The following is an 11,438-nucleotide window of genomic DNA, read 5'->3' on the forward strand; positions in this document are numbered from 1 at the left end:
AGGAGAGCCTGGAATAGCTCTGGTGGGGTGAAAGTATCCTGAGTGTAAACAGGAAAGAGAAACATGGATAAAGAAAGGCATCAAATGAGTGTGGAGGGAAGGTAAGACTGGAAAAGAGCTGCTTCACCATAAGCTGTTGGTGCTTCTTAGCCCAGGAGAAGCTGAATCATTCCCAAAATTCCAGAGGACAGAGAACCCACAAATAAACCCCAGGGGGTGCCTGGATGAGTAGGGAAGTCCTTGACCATCAGAATCAGTAGGGGAAAAACCAACTGCTTTCCCTCTACCAAAATACTAATATTTACATTTTGGTTGGAACAATGAGGCCTTCAAGGGAGAACAGGCACATGCTGCACACTTCATAAACACTGGAAATGGGATTCCAAAACTTATTTCATCTAAATGGGAGCCTAAACATTAGATTTTGATAAAACAAAGCAGCAAACACCTCCTTTTCTTTCTCTCAGAGAAGAAGGTTGTCATGTTGACACCTGGGATGCAGAGAAAGCCAAGGCAGCAGTGACCCAAATACAAATATAGTTCCTAAGAGGAAATATCTGCTGTCTGATAGAGAACAACGATTTGGAAGGATTTTAGGGCACATTCTACCAGACAGGTATCAGCCTATACACCTCAAAGCTCCATTTTCTTCTACTCTGCACATACCAACATATAAATACAACATTAACAGCAGCTTTCCTAAATGACACCACCTAACAATGTGCAATTAATTCACCAAACTGAACCCTGAATTCTTGGGAGTTTTCATGTATCCACACGTGGAGTGATCTCTCCACAGCCCTGAACCCCATGGCAGGAGCTTTGTGGTACCTGCCACATTTTAATGCTTTTCTGCTGAACCAATTACAACCACCACCACCCATCCATCAGCAACAGCCAGTGGAAATGAGCTTTTCAAGCTCATTTAGTGAACCTGGAGGCTCAACAACTTTGCCTTGATGGCTTTTAGTCCTCCTGGAGCCAGTGCAGCCTACATTTAGCTACCCAGCTCTTTGAAATATGGATGTATTGGAATTATTATAGGTCCTGAAAGGGATTATGTGCAACCATTCTGCTAAATGAGCTGTTTTCTTCTGAGAAAAAGCTTTGCTTCTGGAGGAAGCATCCGAGCAGAGATCAGCTCTCCTGCTACAGTTCCCACTCCTCGTTTATCTCTGGAGCCACCCAGGCTTTGCTGCAGAGATGGGAAAGTTCCCCAGCATCAATCATCAGCTGCAGTTTGATGATTTAATAAAGGGGAGATAACCAGGGGGCACACAAAGTCACAATATGACTTGCTGGCCAAAAAAGGAAGCCAGATGTTGGAGCTGAGGCCGGAACTGCCGAGTTCCTACTCTCTTGTTTCTCTGCTCAGCAGCTGATTGAGTCAGAAGGGTTCTACAAAGGGTTTGCTTTTATTTGGAACTGCACATGAAGGGGATGCACTGAGAGCAGGCACAACTTCGGGCTCAGTGGTGTGGTTTTGATGCTGCACCTCAGCTGGTACTTCTGGGGGACAGAGGGAGGGGACAGCACGCTCAGCTCTCTCTTCATCATCATCATCAATCCCAAAACCCTGCTGTGAAGCTGAGCCCACCTCGCCACGTGCCAGCACTTCCTGCCTCTGCAGCAGCAGCAGCATCCTCCCTGTGTCCTCACAGCACAGCATGCCTGAGCTCACCCATGCCAGGAACAGGCAGCACAGCATCCCTGAGCTCACCTGGGCCAGAACAGCACTCCTGAGCTCACTTGGGCCAGGAACAGGCAGCACAGCATCCCTGAGCTCACTCATGCCAGGAACAGGCAGCACAGCATCCCTGAGCTCACCCGAGCCAGGAACAGGCAGCACAGCATCCCTGAGCTCACCCAGGCCAGGAACAGGCAGCACAGCATGCCTGAGCTCACCCATGCCAGGAACAGGCAGCACAGCATCCCTGAGCTCACCCGAGCCAGGAACAGGCAGCACAGCATCCCTGAGCTCACCCATGCCAGGAACAGGCAGCACAGCATCCCTGAGCTCACCCATGCCAGGAACAGGCAGCACAGCATCCCTGAGCTCACCCGAGCCAGGAACAGGCAGCACAGCATCCCTGAGCTCACCCATGCCAGGAACAGGCAGCACAGCATCCCTGAGCTCACTCATGCCAGGAACAGGCAGCACAGCATCCCTGAGCTCACCCATGCCACGAACAGGCAGCACAGCCCACATGGGACCCAAGTGTCCCCAGGGTGATGGGACAGCCAGGCCAAGGGGCTCTGCAGGAGCAAGAAGCTGCTGCTCCCTCCTGTCACAACGTCCTCAGTCACCTGCAAACAGCAGGAGTGCTCCCCACAGCAGCTCTGGTTCACAGCCCACAGCCTGAGCTAGCCTCAGGGCCACCAGCTCAGCGAGGCTCACACAGAATCAACAGGAGTTATTTGGTAATCGAGCAGGAGCTCCCTGGCAACCACGAGCACCAGGATAACCCAGGGCTCACCAGCATTACCTGGCAGGACATGCTGCAATCCACACACACTTCATTCCTTCGTGAATGAAAGGCTTAAACCATCACCAGGCAGCTTCAAGCACGAGAAAACGACAGCACTCACTGCTAAAAAATGGGAAGGTGGTAAGGGAGGCTATGGAATGAAAGCCAGGATGCTGCTGTGGGAAACTCAGAAACATCCAAGCTACAGACGCCCACTGCCTGCTCCCATTTCAGCAGCTCTGTGTGCCTCACACAGAACAGGGACACGAGATTCCCTGGATCTGGGCTGCCACTTCCATTGCCTGCTCCCTGCGTGGCCGCTCGCTTGGGAGGCCCAGGGACAACCCAAGGGAACTGTGATTTGCTCTGGGAGAAGCCAGTCTGCAGCTGTGCAGCATCTCTGAATCCCAAACCTCACCAAGCAGCATTTCCTGGAAGTCCCTTCTCCTAAGCTGTTGGATTTGCTGGCAGGATATAAATCCCATATAACTAAAGAATGTATTTCCTAGGAGGCAATCACCGAAATTCCAGCCTCACATGGGAGTTACAAATGCAATTCCCAGGGGAGTGGTTTGCTCAGGAGATCCCAGCTGTGCTCCCAGGGCTTCAGAGATGGTTCATCTTCACCAGTGGAAGCAACAAAGGTGAAGGAAGGAGTGATGAGACAAAGACATGGCTTATTTGGACGGAAAACAAATCCCTTCAAGGATAGCTCCATGAACAATATTTACCTTGAAGCTGTTCACTAAAATCCTCTAGAAGGACCCTAAAAGCTGAGTAGGAAACAATACAATAATTTGTGGAGAAAAGTTTGAAGTTGGATCTGGTTCTGTGTGTTTAGAGATGAACTCCACAGAAACCCACCTGGATTTTGCAATATCCTGTTTTCCCTGCAGAGACACCACGACATCCTCACCACCTCTCCTACAGAAAGCCCCAAACTGGACACTGCACAAGCCCTATTTACACACACAACAGGCAGGAGCACCCCAAGAGCCACCACACAGGGATGCCCACAGCTCTCTGCAAATACCTCTGAAAGCAAAGAATGATTGAAGCTTCCTCTGAACCCAAATTTTAAGTGGCATTAAGATTTCTGAGCCATGAGTGGCAACTAAGCCCAGCAAACAGGCACTTGTTCTACAACATTTGTAGTGTCTGAGCTCACTGTGCATCACTGCATTCCCTCCTGCCTTCCCAATTTCCTCCCAAATTCCCTCCCCAGTTAATCAAGCTCTAATTCATCCCTGCTCATTCCCTTCCATTTCAACCCCACTACAGAAAATCTGCTTCCAGCAGCCTGTTATTCTGGAGCAGAGCTGAATTATGTTTTATTTGTTCCCAGTGTGCCTTCCAGCAGCTCATCTTCACACTTTTCCAACTGTTTCCGGGAAGGAGGGTGCACTAGCAGCAGAACATGCCCATCTGTAGGCTCCAAGGAAATGGGAACAGAAGGAAAATCTTGCACAGGAGTCACATGATGAGTTACAACAGTAAATCCTGCAGCACAGCCAGGGACTGCTTCTCAACTTCCACAGGCAGGACTCATGGCTGAGCCAAATAGTGGATGTTCAAGGGAAAGAAAGAAGAAAACAAGGTGTAATTCAGGAGGATAAATGTGTGTATCCACAGGAAAGTGAGGGAAGAACTAACAAGTCCTTCTGCCACCTGCAATTTGAAGTGCACACCCTGGCCTACCAAACCCTGCAAGCCATTTATTCATCTTTGTGAACCTGGCGTGTTCTTTAAGAAGAATCCACCTCAAAAATGTCACCCTTTGGCTGAAGCTAAACCCACAAAGAGCTGGGACACGTGGCAGACATGTCAGGAGCCCACCCTGAGCATCCACACACCCCCAGGAGCAGCAGGCTACTGCCAGTGTTTATTGAGGAGACCACATCCCACCCCAGCACATCCCAGATGGAGCAGCAAAGCCTCTCCAAGGGACCGATGAAGCTCAACTTGAACAGGCTACAGAGAGCAAAGCTCCACTAAAATACCCATCACGTACCAGTGAGCAGCTGTGACTACTTCAGCTCCTGGGTGAATAAATTCACAACTAGGATCCCAAATTTCAGAAGAAAAGGGGTGCTAAGCTTGATCCTACATCACCTAAGGCAGGTTAAGCTAGAAAGAGGTGAAAACTAGGCCAGAAACTACAGCCTGTGCTCAGTGGGACTCTCTGGGTGAGACAGCGAAGGAGGCAGAGCCCCATGGGCAGATCCAGGGCTGCTGAAAGCATCTCCCCACTCCCTACCCACCTGCAAAGCACACGTTTGTGCCTTCCCTTTGGCATCCCAATAAATATTGGGATACGAGTTTTCCCTGTGGGTACAAGGGGAAAATAAGGACAGCAGTTCTGGGGTGGTGACAGTGAGCAGCACGCCGATCCCCTGGAGACATATTCCCTCCTGCCAGCCCTGCCAGCCCGGCTCTGCGGGCACCCAAAGGATCAGAGACCTCTCCTGCGGCTTCTTATCACGGGGAAGAAGAGACTGTGCAAGTCAGAGCGTGCTGTATCTGCCCCTGCATCTCTCGATGGCCCCGGCTGGCACTGCGGGGAGGCAGCTGAAGGCCGATGTCTCCAGCACAGAAAGGAATCCAGGTCATTCCTACAGCTTATCCAAGGCTAAACTGGAGGCCATCAAGGCAAGCCCACAGCTGGCGCCGGAGAATCTTAATCACGAAATGGGTTGGGTTGGAAGGGGCCTTGAAGCCTCCACCCCCTGCCATGGGCAGGGACACCTTCCACTAGCCCAGGCTGCTCCAAGCCCCGTCCAGCCTGGCCTTGGGCACTGCCAGGGATCCAGGGGCAGCCACAGCTGCTCCAGGTACCCCCTCAGCACCCTCACTGGTTATAACGCCGTAAAACCTGTAATTAATTCCCAACATCCCCAGGCACCAACGCTCCCAGAAAGAATTTCTGCCTTCCCGGCTTTTTACATCGCGTGACCACGGTGGCTCGGGGGGTGCAGCCGCCCCTCAGCCCCCCAGGCTCCGGTGTCCCGGGCCCCGCGGGACAATTCCCCGCTCTGCTTCCATCCCTCCCGTCCCCGCCCGGGGCCCCGCTCCCCCAGCTCACCATGGCCGCGGCGGCCCCGGGGCGGCTCTAGGCAGGGCGCCGCGCTCCGCTCATCTCATGGCCGGCGGTGGCCCGGCGGGGCCTCCCCGCCCATGCACCGGCGAGCCCCCGCCGGCCGCGCAGCCACGGGCACCGGAGAGCTGCCGGCAGCCAGCCCCCGGGCCTCCCCCGGCCGGCGGGACGGGGAGCCCCGGGGCGCTGGGCAGGGCCGCGGGAGGACGGGGCGGGTGCGGCGGGCGGCGCGGCCCGCGCGGGTCCGGGGCCGGTGTCGGTGCCGGGGCTACGCCAGGCGCATCCCGGGCCCGCCCCGCCCTCCCGCCGGAAGCGCTCACCGGGCGCCCGCGGCCAATCAGAGCCGGGGCAGCGCCTTCCGCGCATGCGCACTCGGCGGGGCGCGCTGCCCGGCGCCATCTTGGAGAAGGGCGCGGCGCCTCGCGGGGCGCGGAGGGAAGGGCACGCCCGGAGGGGCGCCTGGCCCCGCCCCCAGCGCAGTGCGCATGCGCCGAGCGCGCTTTCCCGCGCGGCAGGAAATGGGCGGTGATTGGGCGGGGCCGAGGGGGCGGGGCCACTGTGGGCACGCCCATTGTGGGCGGGGCTTGGGATGGGATGGGATGGGATAGGGTGGGATGGGATGGGATGGGGTGGGATGGGATGGGATGGGATGGGGTGGGATGGGATGGGGAAGGGTTAGGGTGAGAGTTAGGGTTCGGGATGGGATGGGTTAGGAATGGAATGGGTTAGGAATGGCCAGGAATGGAATGGAATGGGATGGGTTAGGGTGGGATGGGATGGGATGGGATGGGATGGGATGGGATGGGATGGGATGGGGTGGGGTGGGGTGGGGTGGGGTGGGGTGGGGTGGGGTGGGGTGGGGTGGGGTGGGGTGGGGTGGGATGGGATGGGGTGGGGTGGGATGGGATGGGATGGGATGGGATGGGATGGGATGGGATGGGATGGGATGGGGAAGGGTTAGGGTGAGAGTTAGGGTTCGGGATGGGATGGGTTAGGAATGGAATGGGTTAGGAATGGCCAGGAATGGAATGGAATGGGATGGGTTAGGGTGGGGTGGGATGGGATGGGATGGGATGGGATGGGATGAGATGGGGAAGGGTTAGGGTTAGGGATGGGATGGGGTGTGATGGGGATAGGAACGGGGTTGGGGATGGACTCAGACCTGGGCCAGGGCTTGGACCTGAGCCTGCACCTGGAGCTGGCCCTGGATCTGGGCCTCGACCCCAGCCCAGCCCAGCCCCCAGGGATGCCTGTGCTGTCTCCTGCCCCCCTGACGAGCTACCAGGGCTCCAAATGTGGCTCCTGGCTTTGTGCCCGTGTAACTAATCAAGTAATTAAATGAACCAGGGCAGGGCCAACCCCCAACCCTTCCAGCCCTCCTCAGCACGGACAACAAAGTTCCATGGCATGGAGTCCTTGGGCTGGGAATTCCCATGTCCCGGGTTTGCCTCCGCCTGGAGCTCTTTGTGGCCATCAGTTTCCAATGCCTGACGTGGCCAGGAGCAAAGGCATTAACAGGGAGATCCAGATCCATGAACCCACTAGATTAATGTCAAGGAAATGGCAATCCAGTCCCTAACTGCTGCCTCACAAAATCAAGGAGCTGGGAACTCCTGGAACTCCAAACCAGTGAGGCTGATACAGATCAAAATATTCCTTACGGTTCCCAAATTCCTGTGGCTCCTGCAGTGACAAGAGGCGGCTCAACCCAGTGGCTTAATGGGCTTTAGAGGGGACAACACCCCCGTGGGGACATTGCAGAGGCTGGCACTTCCTTTAGAGGATTAAACACCGGGAGGAGGGAGAATAAACCCTCTGTGGGGCTGGAGCTGGCCCCAGGGCTCCACAAGGAGCTTAGGGCTGAGCGGTCCCGTGGGGTCTCCAGGAGGATTTTCCATCACGGAGGATTTGATTTCCACGCTCTCAGCAGAGCACTGACCCCACAGGCCCCGGTCCTGCTCACCCCTCCAGGGAAACCGCTGTTCCCAGGCCAGGCAGGGTGCTGGAGCTGCCCAGGGAGGAGCAGGTGAGGAGACACAGCCTGGCTGTGCCGATGGATCATCGTGTGCACCCCCAGGTAGAGCATCAGCTCCAAACCCTGCCTCTGCATCACCTCCAGACCTGCCCAAAGCCTCCAAAATGCCCTACGACACCTTCTCACACCTCCACAACCCCTCCAACCCCTCCAAACCCTTTGAAACATCTCCAACCCCTCCAAACCCTCTCCAACACCTCCTCAACCCCTCCAACACTTCCAGAACCTTTCCATCACCTCCAAAACCTCTCCAAACCCCCTGCAACCTCTCCAAAACTTCTCCAACACCTTCAAACCCCCTCCAATCTCTCCAAAATCTCTCCAACATCTCCAGCACATCTCCAAAACCTCTCCAACATTTGCAACCCCTCCAATGCTTCCAATACTTCTCTGACTCCTCCAAAATCCTCCAACACCCTCAAAATCTCTCTGGTATCTCCAGAACTCCTCCAAGACCTTCAAAACCCCTTGAGCACCTGCAAAACCTCTCCAGCCTTCCCCAGATCTCTAACCCTGATGTCTCTAAAACCTCACTGAATCTTCCCAGATCCCTCCAGCACCCTCCAAACCCCTCCAACGCCTCTAAAATCTATCACCTTCAAAATCCCTCAAACACCTCCAAATATCTTCCAACATTTCCAAAAGATCTTCAGCACCTTCAGAACTTCTCCAACACCTCCAAACTTCTGCAAAATTTCCACCACCCCCAAAACCTTCGATTGCCTCCAAAACCCCTCCAACACCTTCGAACCCCTCTGACTCCTCCAGAGCTTTCTGAAAACCCCTTTAACACCTCCAAAACCCCTCTGACACCTCCAAAACACCTGCAACCTCTCCAAAGTCTCTCCAACGTCTCCAAAACCTCTCCAAACCCTCTTCAACATTCCCAGCCCCTCCAAAACACCTCCAAAACCCTTTCAAAAACCACTCCAGCATCTCTGCAATATTTCCCACACCACCTAAACACTCAGATGCTTCCAAAACCTCCCCAACCCTCCCAAAATCATTCCAATGCCTCCAAAAATCTCTCCAACATCTCCAAAACCTCTCCAGAACTCCTCTGAGTTGCCCAAAACTCCTCTGACACCTCCAAACCCCCTCCAAAACCTCCCCCAATATTTCCAACACTACCAAAACCCTCCGATGCCTCCAAAACCTCTCCAACCCTCCCAAAATCATTCCAAAGCCTCCAAAATCTCCCTAACAGCTCCAAAACGCCTCCAACATCTCCAAAACTCCTCTGACTCCTGCAAACCCACTCCAAGGCCTCTCCAACCCCCCCACTGAGCCGAGGTACGTCCGTGTTGATCCGAGGCTGGAGCTGCCACCTCAGCAGGGCTCCCACTGGGACGTGCAGCTGCGCGGGCTCGTTACCATGGCGATCATTAAAAGGATAATCTCATTAGCACCGTTTGTCATCCCGGCAGGGCTGTGTGCGGCCACGTGCTCCGAGGAGCTGGGGACAGTGGGAACGGGGATCTCCTGAGCCTCCCCAGGCAGGGGCCCTGCTGCTTCCACCGCTGGGGGATTTGGGGATGGGGTTTTTTTGGGGTCTTCGAAAGAGAAGCGGCTCCAGCTCCCTGGGATGAGGAGGGAGGGATCCACAGGCACGGAGCAGCTGATGGGAACCTAAAGAAGGAACCTTCTGCCAAACTGCTGGGTCCCTCCAGGGAGACTTCTCCTCTATTCCAGTTATCCCTGCAAAGGCCAAGGATGTGGAACAGCCCTCAGGGATGTGAGGCTGAGTTTTGCAAGCCTTTGCTTTAGAAACACCTGCCCCAAGGTAAAGGCATCATAAAGCATGGAACAGTGTGGGTTGAAAGAAACCTTAAAGCTCATCCCATCCCACCCCCCATCCCACACCTTCCACTAGCCCAGGCTGCTCCAAGCCCCAATGTCCAGCCTGGCCTTGGACACTGCCAGGGATCCAGGGGCAGCCACAGTTGCTCTGGGCACCCTGTGCCAGGGCCTGCCCACCCTCCCAGGGAACAATTCCTTCCCAATATCCCATCCATCCCTGCCCTCTGCCAGTGGGAAGCCATTCCCCCTTGGCCTGGAACTCCAGGCCCTTATTAAAGGTCTGTCCCCATTTCCCTTCCAGGCCCCTTTTAGACCTTACAGACACATCCAGGTGTCCCCAGTGTCCTCGTGCCTTGCACAGGAAACACCAGGTCTCACACAGCCCCATCAGGGACCTCCTGTTGCTGTTGATCCATGAAAAAACAAGGTGGGAATTCTGTATCTGCTTCCAGCATCACTGGAGCATGAGGAGGAGCCTGTCCTGGGAATGTGGCCATGCCAGAGCCTGGGCCTGTTTTGTCCCATTGTTGGAAGTGCCATGTCTTAAACAAAATCCAAACCAGTGACTGTGGCAGCCCCTGTTTCAATCTGGGGCTCCTCCATCCCTAAAGAGGGAGCAGCAGTGCTTGGACTGTGCCTGGACCAGCCCCGAGGCAGGAGAAGCCATCCAGCTCTTTTTAAAATTTATTTGGTAACTTTATGCTTTAAAAACACAGAAGGAGTGGAAATGGCATGGAGCTGAACAGCAGTTTGGGGAGATGAAGGGAACAGGATTTTTGAAAATAATTTGTTACCACATGGTTTATCTCTCAATTTTTATTACAAGCAGGCACTGAAATGCCTGTTCTCCAAGCCTCCTGCACTGCTCCAGCCCCTTCAATCCCACATTCAAATATTCATCACATTTAATTGCTTCATTCCCGTTTTGCAGCGTTTGGGTTTTGCCCTCAGGGTGAGTCTGAGCCTCATGCCAACCCAGCAGCTGGCTGTGCTTCCCCTCACATCCCTTCCCTCTGTTCCCATCTTCCTTATTGTTCCTGCCACAAACCGAGCTGTAACTCATTGGGAATGCCACGGAGAAACGAGCATTTTACTGCCCTGCCACCTCATGCAAAGCAGTGTGATGAAAAGGGTTAAACTGTGTTTTAGAAGCCCAATAAAAAGTTTTGACCACAAAGCCCCCACATCTCCCATGTTCCTTGGCGAGGAATTTGCTTATTTAGCAAGCTGTAAAAACCCAGCAGGTAAAAATTCCTGAGCACAAATTCCTGCGGAAAGTACAAGTGGGGATAATGAATTCGATAAACCCCGCAGAGCCCGGGGACAGGGAGCTCTTCCCCGGGATGGGTCTGGGTCCTCCTCCGCCTGCCTCGGCGTGGGGTGGGACACAGGCACCCCCAGCCTGCTGTCCCGGGGGTGGAGGGTGCTCAGCTGGGGCTGCCATCCCACCCCATCCCACACCCCTGTGCTGGGCACACTGGTCAGGGCCACCCAGGGTGGCCGTGGTGGCTGAGGGAGCTTTGTGGCCACCACCGGTCCTGGCCAGGTCTTCCTGCCTCCACTCCTGCTCTGCTGCACACCCTGCTGGGATCCATCTGGGACTATGCCGGGGTTTTGGCACTGGCTGTATCCCTGGGAATGGCTTCCCGATTCCCTTTGAAGGGTGGCTGCTCCCAGCCCGGGGCTGAGCAAGCCCCCGGGGACAGTGCGCTGAGCAGATCCCCAAAGGACACAGGGATGGGGAGCACAGCAAGACTAAGCTTCAGACAGGCTTTGTGGGTCAAGAAAGGAGCCCTGGAAATTCATCCCAGTGTCCCAACCACCCCTTCCAACAGTTCCAGAGCCACAGGAGCAGTGGGAGCCACAGCAGTTCTCTCCCTCCCCTCCCTTACAGTCAGGGAGAAAGGACTCGTTTAGGCTGTGGCTTCTTTTGAACCTACACTAAGTTCAGTGTGTCCCAGCCTTCTTCCCAGACCTCCAATCCACGCAGACAACACAGCAGGATGTCCTGACCTGCCCCTCTGTGCCTCTCCCTGCTCTC

The 11,438-nt window shown here is 55.0% G+C and overlaps 1 protein-coding gene across 2 annotated transcripts in view; it reads right to left on the reverse strand.

Moving 5' to 3' along the window:
- Positions 1-5,824, reverse strand: part of XPO6 (exportin 6) — a 57,663-nt gene extending 51,839 nt beyond the window's left edge. The window contains exon 1 of one of the 2 annotated variants that reach the window (XM_069029862.1): positions 5,551-5,824. In XM_069029862.1, coding sequence (XP_068885963.1) covers positions 5,551-5,553 — 3 coding nt within the window. In that variant the 5' untranslated portion in view covers positions 5,554-5,824. The remainder of the gene's footprint in view (positions 1-5,550) is intronic. The other variant, XM_069029861.1, reaches the window with a different exon arrangement.
- Between the last annotated feature and the right edge of the window lie 5,614 nt (positions 5,825-11,438).

The sequence above is a fragment of the Aphelocoma coerulescens genome, chromosome 14 (genome assembly GCF_041296385.1).
Source record: "Aphelocoma coerulescens isolate FSJ_1873_10779 chromosome 14, UR_Acoe_1.0, whole genome shotgun sequence".
Classification (NCBI taxonomy): domain Eukaryota; kingdom Metazoa; phylum Chordata; class Aves; order Passeriformes; family Corvidae; genus Aphelocoma; species Aphelocoma coerulescens.